Here is a 17,680-nt window from a genome sequence, read left to right on the forward strand (position 1 = left end):
GTATCTGAAAAGTGAGTTCATCATTTGCCGCTGTTTTGTTTTCTCTTTTTGTGTTTTTGCAGTTCACCTATGGTAACAAAGATCAACCTGCCAACTCGGTCACCGTTCAGATGACATTCATCCGTCTGCTCTCCAAAGAGGCTTCTCAAACCATCACCTACCACTGCAAGAACACAGTGGGCTACAAGGATGAGGCGACTGGGAACCTAAAGAAAGCAGTCATCCTCAAGGGGTCGAATGACCTGGAGCTCAAGGCAGAGGGAAACAACCGCTTCAGATACACCGTGGTGGAGGACAGTTGTGGAGTGAGTATTTTCTATAGATGTTTTGTGGCAGTTTAAGTTTGGTTCCTGAAACATTTCAATCTTTACCTACAAAAAAACATGTCAAATTTGCAGTTTCACATGTGAAATTGTATTTCCACATGTGAAATAGCTGTTTTCACATGTTGAGCTTAAATTTCACATGTGAAACCATATTTTCACATTTATTAAAATTAGAGTTCACATGCTAACACAACCTGTTCATATGTGAAGAGAATAACATGCTTTCACCTCAAACGTGAATTGCAGTTTTACATGTGAAATTTGCGGTTTCACATGTTAAAAACTTTCACATGTGAAAATAGGATATGCAGTAGTACATGTGAAAAAACATTCACGTGAAAATCTCACTTTCTCATGTGTAACTGCATTTTCACATGAAAAAACTTCACGTAAAAATCACACGAAAAACATTTGCTGTTTCACATTTAAAAAAACATGTGCAAATCACACTTTCACATGTGAAAATCTTCCACGTGATTGTTTTTCACATGTGAACTTGCAATTCCACATGTGAAAGTACTTTTTTTGGCAGTTTCACATGTAAGAAAAATCCACATCTAAAAATCGTACTTTAACATGTTGAATTACAGATTCACATGTAGGGTTGAAATAATGTTATTCTCCTCACATGTGAAAAGATGGTGTTAACATATTGCAGTAGCAATGTTTCCACTGTTGGGCTAGGGGAATGATTTGGTAAAAGTAAACGTAAACAACCACTGTATAGCCTAAAAACATGGTAAAACTATCATTTTAATTTGATGGATGGTCAGTCCTTGCATCCATAGCGTAGTCTAAAAAATTATTCATATGCGGGGGAGTTTCCACATGACGGAAAAAACATACATGTGAAACTTCACACATCTGTGGTAGTCTGAAAACCAAGTTTTTTCACATGATTTGTTAATATTTGTTTGGTAAGGGTGGGTCCTCACTGGAAACAGTGACTTCCTGAGATCTTAATTGAACCTTTGTAATTTCTTTCTCTTTAAAGCAATCCAATGGTAAATGGGGCAAGACAGTGTTTGAGTACAGGACACAGAAAACAGCCAGACTACCCATCATGGATATGGCCCCTGTGGACATCGGTGGTTCGAATCAGGAGTTTGGTATCGATATTGGGCCGGTTTGCTTCCTATAAAAGCCAACAACAACAGGGATGCATTGAAGAGAATCCAGAGACTCTTGAACTGACAGCTGACACGATCAGCCTTGTACATACAAGTACTGGTGGACTATTCTCGCCCCGTAGCAAGATATTTATTGTGCCTTTCCAACCATTACCCATCGTAGTCGATATGTTTTCGCCCCGTGTACGTTAGATGAATGTTTGGGAGAAATAAAGAGTAAGCAAGCAACATTTAGAAACTTTGCTTGCACTTGAGAAATATAGTATGAGCATGTTTCATCTGTAATTACATTTAGTTCATGCCAAGGTACAAAGATCCAGTGCATTGATACAATATTAGGTTTTATGGAACGAAGATAAAAAGCTGCCAAAAGTCCTTGACAAATATGAATGCTTTACCAAAAATGTAGTCATTAACTGCTGTTCGTAAGATGAGAGCTTCATTCTGCAAGAATATAACTACAATGGTATATTCCACCTCTTGGATTTCCTAACCTTTTGTTTTACATAATTCGTTTTTAAAAAATGTATAAAGTGTTTTCAATGTCAAATGAATGTTTATGGTGCTATTGAGGAAATTAATTCAGCTAAATGCTTTCATTGGCATACATTGTTGTTTTTTCTTTCCAGAACTGAAAGACAGTTTAATACAACTGATGTCTGTATCCAAGTTATCAACTCTGTACTGACTCCATTGAATACAAATTAAAGATCGAACCAGACTGTCGATTCCTCAGTGTTAGCTACCTCGTCGACACAAACTGGGATGCCACAGGTTTGGTGCTGTCTGTAAGTGGTGATCATGTGCTCCTCTCCCAGCTACGGTACATGATAGGGTTTGCGGCTAAAAATAAAGATGGAGAGGTGGAATCGGTGTCTCCTGAAAAGTGTGGTGATTGTGAAAGAAGAATTTAATTTTTGGTCATTTTAAAACTTTGAGTGTGTTATATTTTAAATTCATGATAATTTTAACACTACAAGTGCGTAATGTTTTTTCTGCATGTTGCCCTTTAAGTCACTTTCTCTTAGTTTTATTTTATAGCAGCTTTGAGACATTCAATAAGATGACCTTGAAAGCCTATTTGCTTCATGTATTTTTGCTGTGCAACAAATTAAACAAAAAGCTTGTCCATCCCCAAAACTCTTTTCTTGTCACATTAATTAGCTACGGTCCTACTTTTTAGGTAAAGCTGTCCCTGACTGCATTTACTAAGTAATTTGTTTGCACAGAGATAAATTAAATATTGCTGAAGGCAGATTACATGTGGATTGAACATATATTTAGCTTTGTAATTATAAATGTATTATGTCCATTGTCTTGTTGCTTCATGTCCCTTTTTAGTTGCGTTTTTTTCCCCCTTCATCAACTTTCTGATTTCTTTGTTTGAGGTAACTTACCATAATGATAGTATTTATTAAATATTTCAAAACTGTAAATATTCTGGTGGCTGATAGGTCCATCTCCGAGGCAGATCAATAAGATATCCTGGAATCAAGTCAGTTCCATCCACTGAAATAAATATTGAAATTATTTTGTTCTGCTTGTTTTCATTTCAAAGTTTATTTGTTTATAAGTCATTCTTTAGTATTGAATGTTGCTGGAAGCTGGAACAATATCTTCCGCAGCTCACCTTTGATGCTTACAACTTATAACAGTTTATACCTATATAATTCATTTTTTCAGTAAGCACACAAAAGGGCAAAGCTTACAAGTTAGGACCAATGGAAGTGTTCAAAAAGCGAAACTATCCTTTGTCTTTCATGCTTCAACAATTCTCTTCACCCCAAGCTCTTGGTACTTGATGGGGTACAGAAGCTCCAAATCAATCTGGCATAATACTGTATGATATACTTTATACATAATTAATAAGAGTGAAGGAAAGAATGTCCTAAATTGATATGCTCATCAAGTCTTATAAGTATGTATACAAGCGACTCAAAAACGGTCTTACTTACTGTCAGTGTGATGCCACCTAGCAAGAAAACAAACTCGTTTCTCGTTTCTTTTTGATGCCTATCCATCAGTAGAGATCCATGCTTGAACACCCCCAGTACAGATTCAGAATGCCCAACATGTTAACACTTTACATTAATTTGCACTTTTCTTATACTTTTTATTTTACCTTTATTTATACCTCTGTAGTAATGCTGTAATTACACTAGTAACATTGTAATATGTTGTTACATAGCACTTTAGTAATACCATTACAAAATTACTATGTAACAAATTGAATATAAAGTGTTACCCAACAGACTTAATCCCGCAGACTTTCACACATCAAATATATACATTTTTAAATGCATAACATTTTAAAATTACAAAGACAAATTATGTTTATTCATTGTATAATAAAAAAAATGATTGAGTGTTGATAATTGATGCCATAATGTTTTCTTTAATAACTGTAACAGCAAAGTCATATTGCATACAAAGTAAAATAACAAGTATATAGTACTGTATATGGACAGAGGTTTTCAAAAGTGCTTTCTGGTGCAAGAGGATACTGATATATATCATAAGAAAGTAAATAAACGGCAATACATACCTAAATGTTTAACAAGACAATAAAACTATTAAATCCGATGTCCGGACAAAACTATCAGAATAAATGAATTTCAGTTAACTAAAGATACATATGAGTAAAAAGAACATAGAAGATATGTCAAATGAAGGGCAAGCTGAGAGTTTGGTATATGAGTGTTAATACAAGACTGACTACATTTACGTGTCTTGTGACTTGATGATAAGCAAGTCATGTCTGACAGACAAATAAGAATGTGGTAACAGCGTCGTTCTAAGTGGTGTATATTCAATAAAACTGATTCTACACATAAGAAAATTCGGCCACAGTGTACCATTGGACATACTATTTACACCCATCATTGCCTGTACAAGCAAGAGGTCTCAAAACTACTCCTTCCCATATGAGTTCTTACAAAAATAGTGCTTTCTATATCAGATTTGAATATACCTTTGATTATTCTAAAACCAAATTCAAATGCAAATACATATAAACCTCAAGATGAGAAGAACATTGGCATCTTGAATTTAGACCCAATTTTGGCACTTTTAATACAAATGATTTAACAGTATGTAAAAGCAACATGTCTACTTGGCATCAGCAGCGACTGTCTAGTGGGTCAGGAGAAAAGACAGTGCCCTCTAGGGTTAGTCCCATTTTGAACCCCTCCTGTAAAACAAGGGGGAGAATGGCTGTTAGAAAGAATCTATCCCATGTCAACTTGCTCTAAAGGAGGAAAGATAACAAACGGAGGTAGTCAATATAATCAATAACAAAGTTTCTCAAAGTCAGCAAACTTGAGAGACAATGCAGAGTCTTGGGGAGCTGTAACCAAGACACTGTACATTAGAGTCATACTGGCCCCAAGTTTTTATTCTTGTTTGATCCAAAATAGCATGCATCCAAGTCTACAAAATAATGGTTAGGGGATATGAAATCTAGAATGCCCAAGTCCTTTTCAGAAGCAGTCCGAGAAATGACAAGTTCTGAGGAAGCTTTGGTCCAAATCCCTCTAAATAAATGTAGAAACATCATATATAAACCGCAAAGTACACAAGAATCTGTCTGACCTATGGATGTAGAAAATAAGAACTACAGGGCTTTGAATAAATCTGACCCTATGTTACCCTAGAATGTTCCAGAGACAACAAGTAATACAAATATGATGAAGCGGATTGACAAGCAATTTCACATTTGCCACACATTTTCAGTTGCAAAACGATGGACAAAGATAATACTAGTTGCAGCCAAGTACACCCAACACAGTATTAGATCAGATTTGTTATTTATTCATATTTTGTTGTTGACACGAAAGATCAAATAAAAGAGACTGACTGAGAAAAGTAAAACTTCCATAGCCAACCGCTTTTAACTCATATGCATCATCTTGATACAAGTTAAAACAAGGTTAATGCTATTAATCACATTGTTTACAGGCAAATGTAACTTCAACTCCATACAATAGATGTGTACAGCATTATGAAAGGGTGACGTTTCAAAAAGCCTGCTGGGTGTACTTTACGGACGGACTGTATGCAGAGTATACAACAGAGTCAAACTGAACACATGCACATTCATTCACGATGACAAGGTCACAGTCACAGTACCGGCAGCCACAAGAAGGGCTCTTATGGGTCAAAATAGTGTAAAGGTACAAACCATCTCTGACGCTGCAGCAAAAGGGGGAAAAAATATATGGAAACCAATAGTTAAGACAGAAAAAGGCAGGAAGGAGAAGAAAGAGATGCTTAGCAGCATGCTAGCAAACCATTGCCTCCTACTGGAACTACAGTAGTATCCCATAATCATGCAGAAAGGTTATTGTAAAGGTTTGCAGATAGCAATTTGCATCTGGATGCTAGGTTCCCAAAGTGCAATTGTAATTAAAACAAAGAGTTTGAAATATAAAAACAACCCCCACGCTTCAGTCAGTCAGCATGGGCATTTATGTAAAAGACGGGGAGCATTGCGGTTCAAACTGACATTGTATTTGTAATTACAGATAAGATATGCTCCAACTATGATAATGACAGTTATTAACAAAAGTACCTATTCATGTGGTGCAACAGAATGTGTTAAAAAAAGCCCAACATGCCTATTCAATAAAATGGAACATAATATAATATTATTACTCACGCATCAACTACTAACAGTTGTTGTTTTGCGTCGATGACGTGACAACAATTTTTTTTTTTTTTTTTTTTTTTTTTTTAATCTGTAATCAATCAGTGACAACTAATCATTTGTAACAATTGCTTTGAAATAGCTAAAATATAGAATGATATTCCACTCAAGCCCTAAAATCCCATGGCTGATGTTACAAAATACTTAGAGTATATCCCATAAGGAATATAGAGAAGTGAATGAGGATTAGATTAAAATGATAAATGTAACATGCCTGCCCGACGGGGGCAGATGACGCTAGTACCTACTTCACAGTAGCGACGTTTTGTTGCTGTTGCAGAAATGCCTACTTGAAAAAGTGAACTTTCATGTGCTTTAATTACAAACTTGTATGGGATCTGTAAATATGAATAAAAAAGATCAATCATGAGCCTAGTTTAGCCAAGGAGAAAGAGCTTTATAGGGAGATTGGCTGAGATAATGGAGGAGTTGACTATGCTGAGGGTTGGCCATGCATTTACAGTTGAAGTCGGAAGTTTACATACACCTTAGAAAAATACATTTAAACTCCGTTTTTCACAATACCTGACATTTAATCCTAGTAAAAATTCCCTGTCTTAGGTCAGTTAGGATCACCAATTTATTTTAAGAATGTGAAATGTCAGAATAATAGGAGAGAGAATGATTTATTTCAGCTTTTATTTCTTTCATCACATTCCCAGTGGGTCAGAAGTTTACATACACTCAATTAGTATTTGGTAGCAAGTTGGTTGCATTTAAAATGTTTAACTTGGGTCAAAAGTTCCGGGTAGCCTTCCAACAGGCTTCTCACAATAAGTTGGGTGAATTTTGGCCCATTCCTCCTGACAGAGCTGGTGTAACTGAGTCAGGTTTGTAGGCCTCCTTGCCCTCACACGCTTTTTTAGTTCTGCCCACACATTTTCTATAGGATTGAGGTCAGAGCTTTGTGATGGCCACTCCAATACCTTGACTTTGTTGTCCTTAAGTCATTTTGCCACAACTTTGGAAGTATGCTTAGAGTCATTGTCCATTTGGAGGACCCAGCTTTAACTTCCTGACTGATGTCTTGAGATATTGCTTCAATATATCCATATACTTTTCCTCCCTCATGATGCCATCTATTTTGTGAAGTGTGTAACGGATGTGAAATGGCTAGCTAGTTAGCGGGTACGCGCTAATAGCGTTTCAATCAGTTACGTCACTTGCTCTGAAACCTAGAAGTGTGTTGCCCCTTGCTCTGCAAGGCCCGCGGCTTTTGTGGAGCGATGGGTAACGACGCTTCATGGGTGACTGTTGTTGATGTGTGCAGAGGGTCCCTGGTTCGCGCCCGTGTTGGGGCGAGGGGACGGTTTAAAGTTATACTGTTACAAGTGCACCAGTCCCTCCCTTCAAAAAGTACGATCTTTGTCCCCATGTGTAGTTGCAAACCGTAGTCTGGCTTTTTTATGGCGGTTTTGGAGCAGTGGCTTCTTCCTTGCTGAGCGGCCTTTCAGGTTATGTCGATATAGGACTCGTTTTACTGTGGATATAGATACTTTTGTACCTGTTTCCTCCAGCATCTTCACAAGGTCCTTTGATGTTGTTCTGGGATTGATTTGCACTTTTCAAACCAAAGTACGTTCATCTCTAGGAGACAGAAGACGTCTCCTTCCTGAGCGGTATGACGGCTTCATGGTCCCATGGTGTTTATACTTGCATACTATTGTTTGTACAGATGAACGTGGTACATTCAGGTGTTTGTAAATTGCTCCCAAGGATGAACCAGACTTGTGGGGGTCTACAATTTTTTTCTGAGGTCTTGGCTGATTTCTTTTGATTTTCCCATGATGTCAAGCAAAGAGGCACTGAGTTTGAAGGTAGGCCTTGAAATACATCCACAGGTACCCCTCCAATTGACTCAAATTATGTCAATTAGCCTATCAGAAGCTTCTAAAGCCATGAGATCATTTTCTGGAATTGTCCAAGCTGTTTAAAGGCACAGTCATCTTGTATGTAAACTTCTGACCCACTACAAATGTGATACAGTGAATTATAAGTGAAATAATTTGTCTGTAAACAATTGTTGGAAAAATGACTTGTGTCATGCACAAAATAGATGTCCCAACCGACTTGCCAAAACTATAGTTTGTTAACAAGACATTTGTGGAGTGGTTGAAAAACGAGTTTTAATGACTCCAACCTAAGTGCATGTAAACTTCTGACTTCAACTGTACATGTCAATTCTTAAAGAAATTGGCGGGTCTATGGCTTAAGAGGGATGCTGAATGGGCGTAAACAAATATGAGCTCTCTAGCACTCAACCAAATCTTTTAAGGGTTTTTTCTCCTACTATATCAACTTGAGAGGGTAGGGGCCCCGCTACTAGGACGGAGGTCTACTCTCCAAACCTTTATAATAGCTTAAGATCATTCACAGACATGCAGTCACCTGTATCTCGTCCAGCTTGGACTGGATGTCCGGGGGGAAGTCGGCTTGCCCACAGGTGAACGGATCGAAAGGTGCTGCACCAAAAAGGTCTTTACCTGTAAGGGAGATAGGAAGATACTGTTGGAGATGCCACAACGTAGTAGTGTTTAAATGGGCTTTCATTGGTAACACATATTTATTATGTAGGCATTGTTTATGTTCTCATAGTGTAACCAAAACACTTTCTCCCTAACGACCACGACCTGTGTTTTATCCCCTATTCTGTGTGTGGTTGAATTCTAATTTTAATCTCACTGTCATCCTGAAACTGTAAAGTAACCAGAGAAGTGTACTCACTCATGTCTGAAGGAGATGTTGTAGGGGGTGGAGGGGGTGTGCCGTTGCTTGCGGGTATTGGCACCAGGGGTGTGACAGCAGAGAAGGGAACCATGTCAAAAACATCTGTGGATGTCTGGGGTTTCAAGGAGATGCTGCCTGCCTGTGAGTGTAGAGGGAATTGGTTCATTCCAATTAGTCCCTTGTGAAATGAGCATTATTCTGAGCTACAGTGAGCTCCAAAAGTAGTGGGAACAATGACAAATGTTTTGTTGTTCTGGCTCTGTACTCCAGCACTATACTCTAACCTCTCACCATTGTAATATTCGGGTAGGTTATATTTTTTGGGGGGGTATGATATTTGTGCGTCAGTAACTTTCTCACTCATCATTATTCACGATTTATTCAGGATTATCCGTAATCATGGTAGCATCCACATGAATGTACAAGTGTTTAGAAACATATTCTATTCTTATTTACAATAAAAGTGACTCCAAAATGACACAATACATTATTTATCATTCATTTCTATTGGGCACAAAATAATCTGAAACACAACCAAAACAAACAGCAAATGCATCCAACAACTGTAGTTTGATGTAGTCATTGTGCGCTATGAATATAGGACCAAATACTTAACTTTTTATTACTTTAATACATATAAGTGAATTTGTACCAATACTTTTGATGTACAAAGGACTATGTACAAAAAGTCCTGTAATTTCTAAATGGTTCACCCAATATGGATGAAAATACCTTCAAATTAAAGCTGACACTCTAGTCATTGTCTCATTTCAAATCAAAAGTATTGGAGTACAGAGCCAAAACAACAATGTGTGACTGTCCCAATAGTTTTGAAGCTCATTGTATATTCTGAAGTCAGAGTTATGAAGATATATTAGAACTACAGTCTGACTTAAAATCTAACTTATTGAGATAAGACTTAGAAGTTGATGAAATATTAATGAGCATACTTTATGTACCTGCATTGTCTACTCTACAATATACACTGAGCATAAAACACATTAGGAACACCTTCCTAATATTGAGTTGCACCCCCTTTTGCCCTCAGAATAGACTCAATTGATTGGGGCATGGACCCTACAAGGTGTTGAAAGTATTCCACAGGGATGCTGGCCCATGTTGACCAATGCTTCCCATAGTTTTGTCAAGTTGGCTGGATGTCTTTTGGATGGTGGACCATTCTTGATACACACGGGAAACTGTTGCGCGTGTAAAGCCCAGCAGCGTTGCAGTTCTTGACACACTCAAACTGGTGTGCCTGGCACCTACTACCATACTCCGTTCAAAGGCACTTAAATATTTTGTCTTGCCCATTCACCCTCTGAATGGCACACATACACAATCCATGTCTCATTATTGTCTCAAGGCTTAAAAATCCTTCTTTAACCTGTCTCTTCCCCTTCATCTACACTAATTGAAGTGGATTTAACAAATGATATCAAAAAGGGATTATAGATTTCACCTGGATTCACCTGGTCAGTCTATGTCATGAAAAGAGCAATTGTTCCTAATGTTTTGTACACTCAGTGTATACGAGTTAAAATGAACTATTGTTAATAAGAAAATAAAGAAATAAAATCAAGAAAACTAAAAATCTATTAAGAATGAAATAAAAGGCAAGAGGAGAAAGGTAGTTGTACAGTACGCGAGGTCGGGGGATGCTGCATCCGTCGGCAGTCTTTGGAAGGAGAGCGGATTTAGCCGGAGGAGGGGTTAGTAGCCCTGCCGAGAGGTTGGACTCTGGCGAGCTCATAGGGGTGAGTGTGACCGAGGAGATCTCAAGACACGAGAAGGACGTCAGATTATGACACCAGAAGAGCGAGGAGGGCCTTGAGAGCATGTAGGCCTCATTAGTAGAGTTTATGTGCAGCAGCTGTGAAGAGATTGCATGCAGAAGATTTAGTGGAAGACTGAAAGTGGCTAGTTAGTTCACACAGAACATGACAAACATCTTATTTGGGGTATTATGGGTTACTTAGGGAAGTCTAGAGACCGGAAAGGATGTCCATGCAGTTCTTACTGGTGGTACAGGAGCAATCATCAACTGCTCCTCCAGATCCGAAAGCTGCTTCTTTAGCTCAGAATTTTCAGTTTCCAGTTCTTGAATCTATGAAAAAGAAGGATGCTTGTTTTGGAATTGATCTTTAGCTGCCTACCTTCAATACAGATATAATCTGTTATCATCAATACTATTGAATGGGGGTGTAGTGTATATCCAATCCCTATCCCATAAGAAGGAACAGTCTCTCCCATATCACACTTGTCCAACAGTTGAATCGTACTCTTTTCTGTAAGGTTCCTATCTGTTTCCGTGTCTCCACATCTTTTCCACCAGACTCAAGGAACTTCTTGTAGGCCAAGTCGAATGCCTGGCCAATAGTGAGTGTTATCTCCTCTGCCTGGAAGACAACAGCATCATCCATGAGTTTTTGTACAAAACTTCTTATAAAATGGTATTTCGAACTGCATAGGAACAATTGTTCTGAACATAATTATACATTTGCATCGATTATTCACCAGAAACAATTCTTAATTGTAGGTCATTATCTTTATAATTGACTAGTGATTGTCACATATAGCCGGATCTATACAGATAGAACATGAACTCAAGTTGTTAACTCTCAAAGTTTGTATTTCTTACACATTTCTCACTGTCAAACACGTAGCAGAGGTGTTTGTTTGACTCTGAGTCTTTACAGATGAAGGTGAATATCCTTTTATCCGTCTTGTCATCTGCACAGAAGGATATCCTATGCAACTGGCAGTTATATTGGACATCCTGAAAATAAAAAGAAACACAAATGCTTCGGCCTTCACTCGAATGCTTCCATAATATGCATTAAAAAAACTTGGAGCACTTATTAAAAGTATCCATGTCATGTGGACATACTTTTGTCTTGGGATCTAAGATCTTTACTCCATAAATGGATATTTGCAATTCCACTTTCGGGGTCTTCTGTCCCTCTGACTTCTTGATATGCCTTTGAAACTGCAGAGAGGGGAGAGTAGAAACATTAGAATTCACTTATCAAAGCTACAGTCTGATGGTCATGGTACTCCAACTTGCCCTAGCTCATTCTGAAGTGTAGTCTTTTATTGAAAGTGGTGAAAGTCATGATATCAACATGATATCATAAAATAATGATAACCAGCCCCATTTACCGAAAAAGGATATCCAAAGTAAATTAGAAAATGGCATTCTTCCAACACAGTGCAATACTCATTTGAATTAGGACGAATGTAAATTGTGCGATCAGAGCTTTTTTTCACACTCATTTTCTGAGTACATGAATCTGACTGATCATTCATGCTATAAAATGGTTTCACCTGTCCAGAAAACCCTATAATCAAGTTAGACTGATTATGGCCATATGACAAAAGTACTTTCATTTACATATGGAGACAACAGAGAGAGAGCGAAAAAAGAAGAAAACAAATACTATAATCACAGTCTTTCAAGTGTGGAGTTCAACATACCAAGAGGCAGAATCCCCAAAATAAGACTGTATTCAATGATCTTACCTTGGTCTGACCTGAACTCCACACTTGAGATCCATTGGCAGTGGTGTTAAGGTAAGGTTCAGAAAATAAAGGGAGAAGCACACAAAGAAAGAAAGGAAAGAATCAAAAGAGAGATGGGGCAGGGTGAATTGGAGTGTGCTGTACCGATTGGGTCTGGCATTGACCAATGGTCAAAGATATGGCCAATGATGACTCAACTATCATGACCCATTCACTGAACAGCCTGACAGCAAAGTGTTCAATACCTCGAAGTAACAGAAGGGTGGATGGGTATGAAAATAAGTTTCCCCTTGAATGGTTTGACAATTGAAATGATTACAGAAGAAAACACCAGATTAGCTGACATGCTGAGAGCAGAACGAGGCAGAGCAAAGGAGATTGGTGGCAGCAAAGCTGGCTGAACTCTAGCTGGGGGAAACTATATTTCTAAAGATTACGAAAATGAGGTTAGCTATAAGTAGTGGTCTTTTTTAGTAGACTATTAAGTAATTATGATTCATGCTATAGTAAATTCCTGGCTACAACATGCTACATGGTCCTTCTCACATCCTCAGACCTCAAAATGAAGGTATAACTTGGAGGATAGTTGCTATTAGTATACCTTGAATTATGGCTAGAATGTGCAGTATGGTTACATTTATCTGATTCTGGCTAGAATGTACAGTATGGTTAAATTGATCTGATTACAGTTAATCGCAAAATCCTGAGTTTTAGGGTATCAACATGTGGAAATCAAAACTGACCTAAACTTCTAAGCTGTTGCTGGTGGGCATAGAGAGGCCCGCACTGGAGTGCACTTTTCTGTCCAATGAGGTCCAATTTCGGGGACCGTCTATATACTCACCATGACCCCTAGATGAAAAAGTGATGTAATACAGCTTTAATTCAGGTTTCCAAGGGGAAAAAAGTGTATCGCTAACTTACCTTTAACTTTCTAACTGCATCTTTAACAATCTCTGTGCCTTTCGGTTGATCAACTTCTGTGTTTCCAAGAAACTAGAATAAAAAGGGAAAATAATAAAGTGTCACTTTACTTTAGGCATACAGCTATACAGAACTAAGTCACAATGCACTATAAGACTGTTAAAGTATATATGAATGCCTTACAGTGTCTCTATATATCTGTATAAAAGAGAAAAAAAGGCTTCAGATTATAGGAGGGGTTTGCAGGAATCTCGCCCCTCCCCCCCAAAAAAGGGCAGCACTACTGCTGCTATCCAACAGATGGAGCCAAGGACCTTCAGACCTAAACTCCATCTGTCCATAGAAACAGTTGTTCTCAATATGGCTTGCCTGGTTTAGTAAGGAGACTCTGTACTCTCCCCGTTAGTGTTTCCCAATGTAATGGTACCAGGTTGTTTCAACATGACAAGGGGAGTAATATCAAATAATACAGCAATTTAAGGTTTCCTAAGATTCTTCATTCATCAACATAATAAGATGCAACAATTGTTTAAAAATTCAAACCATGGACATCAGTGGTTCAGCCCATACTGTATACTGGTCTCTGGCACTGTATCCACTTACTTCCTTCATGATTTAATTCCACTACAGAACACACAGTGGGTACACAATGGGCAAACAATGCCAAAAATCTGGGCAAACGGTGCCAAAAACGACACTTCACCCTCCTATCAATAGAGCGGAAAGACGGATGGGCCTGTATTCAAATGGTGTCAGCATTTGCACCGCCGTGACAAATGCTGTCCGCACTCAAGGACACATATGAGCGCAGCCGGGTTCAGCAAGTGGATGCAGCAAATGACAGATACGCTACATGGGATGTTCCTGACCTATGCATTCTGTTCTGCTGGACTGTAGAGGCTGTTCCACTGTCTAAGCCCAGCCTGGGGTGATCCATCATCTTGGGAAGGTTATTGGCACAGGTACTGTTCCCTGCTGCACCTCACTCCCATCCACTGCCTGACGTAAGGTTTGCTCTCCTCTCTGCTGTTCCAGTCTTGAGCGGCAGCAGATGTGTCAGTTTGGACTTTCTACTTTAGCCTTTTTTCGGTTCACTTCAATAAGACATTTCGGGAGCTGCTGGATGTTCACTGACAGGCGCTCTGCCTCCAATATGAGGGGAGTCTTTGGGTGAAGTAGAGCAGAAAACACCTTTAGATGGGAGACTCTCTTCCCGGGAGTTTACCTTTAAGATTTGTGCAGCATAACAAAGACAGAGAAGACTAAACAAATCAGTTGTTTTGTAACGGTCTGTGGGTTTCCAGTCAAAATCTACTGTTGTGTTTACTTTGCAGTCAGTCAGGAAGTTTTTCTAGGCTGCCTGTGTGTGTTTTTACTCTTTGACTGTAGTGTGAAGCAGACACCTTGTTCAGAGCTAGGGAAAAACTCAATAGCTTCATTGAAAGGGTTTTATTTTTTGACAAAGTCAAAAACTTTGTATAACAGAAAACAATCAGAGAACTATTCCCAAGTAAACATGACTTTTTCAAAGCCTTGGTTAGGTGTGAGACCTGTAAATAGGTATGCATGGTGGTATGCTGAACATCAATCTGAATCAGTGAAAGGTAAAAAGTATTTTTCATCTAACTTCCAAAAACCTGTGAGGGAACTTGATCTTGATTGCTTTGGAAAGGGAGGTCATGATACGTACCTTGGCATTGTAGGGTATGTAATGCTTTGCCAGAGCTTCTGGAGTGTGCATCCAGGATTTATCTGAAAAGAGATATCACAGTTGGGTCTCGTGTCACTTAAAAATACAACAAATGTGTTTAAAGTCATTTATCTTTTAAACTGATATAAATCAAAGTTCTTTTTTTTTGAATATATATATATATAAAGAACGAATCAAGAGAATCTAAGACAAATCCAAAATAAAGAAATGTAACTTTAACCATCCTTGGAAACAGCTACGGCCAACTTAAAGTTATGGGAATTACATTGTAAAGGCAGTCGAATAATACAATTATTTAAGACAATTATTCATAACTGAGGTTCAGCCTCTGAAGCTCCAAAATCTAAATCTCTCCAGGAACTGAGTTAGGAAGTACATCTGTATCTTTGTAGTGACTGGGTGTATTGATACACCATCCAAAGTGTAATTAATAACTTCACCATGCTCAAAGGGATACCCAATGTCTGTTTTTTTATGTCTGACCTACCAATAGGTGCCCTTGTTTGTGAGGCAATGGACAACCTCCCTGGTCTGTGTGGTTGAATCTGTGTTTGAAATTCACTGCTCAACTGGGGGCCTTACAAATAATTGTATGTGTGGGGTACAGTGATGAGGTAGTCATTCAAAATTATGTTAAACACCATTATTGCACATAGAGTGAATCCTTGCAACTTATTATGTGATTTGTTCAGCAAATGTATACTCCTGAACTTATTTAGGCTTGCCATAACAAAGGTGTTGAATTCTTATTGACTCAAGACATTTCAGCTTTTAATTTTTTATTAATTTGTCATAATAAAACATAATTCCACTTTGACATTATGGGGTATTGTGTGTAGGCCAGTGAAAACAAATCTCAATTTAATCCAAATTCAGGCTGTAAGGGGTGTGAATACTTTCTGGAGGGGCTGTATGTCTGAATGAAGCGCAAAACAATTATACCTGCAAGTGTCCTTGAACAGCATTAAACCTGTGGAGGCCTGGTCATTTAGATAGAACCTTTCCCAACAAGCCAATGATGTGAATGAAAGTACCTATACCATAGCCACAACATCTCTGACCAACACAGCTGACCCATCTGCTAAGCAGTGACACAGCACTAGCTCTATCCATAACCACCATACTACATATCATCAAAGAGTGAATGAGTGAGATCAATCTCCTGGTAGTGCCTCAGGGTAGTGCTGAGCGATTAACCAAAGTTTCTGGGGATTTTTGGTTATCAAACAACTAATTGACCAAAGTCGGTTTAATTACTTGAATTCCATTTAGTTTGTTCTTATGTGAGCTCAATGCGCCGTTTCTCTAGAGAGAAATAAAATATTTCACAAGATAAATTAAGACAAGAGGTATGTAGGTCGGTGGGCTGAAGGGAGTTGTAGTTTTCATTAGGGAAATATTCAAGCTAGTTCAGCACAGAAACGTGGCAATTAACTAGAATGACCATAATCCATTGTGCCTGTTCTTCCCTGATTGGACAGAGACTGATAGCCTACACACAGACCACATGTGAGAGGAATGTACACAACACAACAATGAAAGTTATGGAGACAGTCTGTGAAGTTGCTCTACCCGATTGGTAGTTGGTAATAAGCAGTCTTCAAAGTATGCCTTATGTACTTTGAAGAACTAGTCAAATTATTATGTAAGACAGCTCTGCAGCATACTAGCTACGTAGGATGACCCAAAGATGGTATTAGGAGCACAGAGATAACGTTAGATGGTTGTCTCCTGACAAGCTGTTACTGCCTGAGCAGAGATGAGATGACCAAAAAATATTTAAAATAATAAAGTCGTCAAATAAAAACTAAGTAATATACACAACTGAAATATTTTATTATTTTATAGTAACTTCCTCTTTTTCTATTGATGTTTCCCCAATGTGGACCTGACAGAGACACTGGAATGTTTTCAATGTTTTGTCAATTGAATGTTCACTATTTTGGGACCTTTTATGGCTAGGGATTCCGCTAGCGGAACGTTTCGACAACATCCTGTGAATTGGCCGAGCGCGAAATTCAAAAGAAAATATTATAAATATTTAACTTTCCTACATTCACAAGTGCAATACACCAAATGAAAGCTTAACTTCTTGTTAATCCAGCCACATTGTCCGATTTCAAAAAGGCTTTATGGCGAAAGCACACCATGCGATTATGTTAGGAAAGCGCCTAGCCACAAAACCATACAGACATTTTCCAGCCAGGAGAGGGCTCACAAAAGTCAGAAATAGCGATTAAATGAATCACTAACATTTGATGATCTTCATCTGGTGGCACTCCCAGGACTCCATGTTACACAATAAATGTTTGTTTTGTTCAATAAAGTCCCTCTTTATGTCCAAAAACCTCAGTTTAAATTGACGCGTTATGTTCAGTAATGCATTGTCTCAAGTAACATCCGTTGAAATTGCAGAGAGCCAAATCAAATTACAGAAATACTCATCATAAACATTGATGAAAGAAACAAGTGTTATACATAGGATTAAAGATACACTTCTTGTTAATCCAGCCGCTGTGTCAGATTTCAAAAAGGCTTTACGGCGAAAGCAAACCATACTATTATCTGAGGATAGCACCCCATCAAACAAAGAAAGACAGACAATCATAATTCAACCCGCCAGGCGCGACACGAA

At 38.3% G+C, this 17,680-nt stretch overlaps 2 protein-coding genes across 7 annotated transcripts in view; one reads left to right on the forward strand and one right to left on the reverse strand.

Annotated features, from left to right (window-relative positions):
• LOC139539165 (collagen alpha-2(V) chain-like) overlaps nt 1-2,986 on the forward strand; it is a 62,557-nt gene extending 59,571 nt beyond the window's left edge. Inside the window, exons 52-53 of the mRNA XM_071342011.1 lie at nt 63-305; nt 1,321-2,986. Of these exons, the coding sequence (XP_071198112.1) occupies nt 63-305; nt 1,321-1,467 (390 nt within the window). The 3' untranslated portion in view covers nt 1,468-2,986. The remainder of the gene's footprint in view (nt 1-62; nt 306-1,320) is intronic.
• Nucleotides 2,987-3,831: 845 nt separating this feature from the next.
• LOC139539166 (PTB domain-containing engulfment adapter protein 1) overlaps nt 3,832-17,680 on the reverse strand; it is a 172,450-nt gene continuing 158,601 nt past the window's right edge. For 3 of the 6 annotated variants that reach the window (XM_071342013.1, XM_071342015.1, XM_071342012.1), the window contains 10 exons: nt 15,025-15,086; nt 13,335-13,406; nt 11,779-11,877; nt 11,530-11,667; nt 11,171-11,287; nt 10,909-10,995; nt 10,534-10,761; nt 8,886-9,027; nt 8,550-8,644; nt 3,832-4,646 (listed from right to left, as the gene is read on the reverse strand). In XM_071342013.1, coding sequence (XP_071198114.1) covers nt 4,575-4,646; nt 8,550-8,644; nt 8,886-9,027; nt 10,534-10,761; nt 10,909-10,995; nt 11,171-11,287; nt 11,530-11,667; nt 11,779-11,877; nt 13,335-13,406; nt 15,025-15,086 — 1,112 coding nt within the window. In that variant the 3' untranslated portion in view covers nt 3,832-4,574. The remainder of the gene's footprint in view (nt 4,647-8,549; nt 8,645-8,885; nt 9,028-10,533; nt 10,762-10,908; nt 10,996-11,170; nt 11,288-11,529; nt 11,668-11,778; nt 11,878-13,334; nt 13,407-15,024; nt 15,087-17,680) is intronic. The other 3 variants (XM_071342017.1, XM_071342018.1, XM_071342016.1) reach the window with 1 other exon arrangement.

Source organism: Salvelinus alpinus, chromosome 14, assembly GCF_045679555.1.
Source record: "Salvelinus alpinus chromosome 14, SLU_Salpinus.1, whole genome shotgun sequence".
Taxonomy (NCBI): Eukaryota; Metazoa; Chordata; class Actinopteri; order Salmoniformes; family Salmonidae; genus Salvelinus; species Salvelinus alpinus.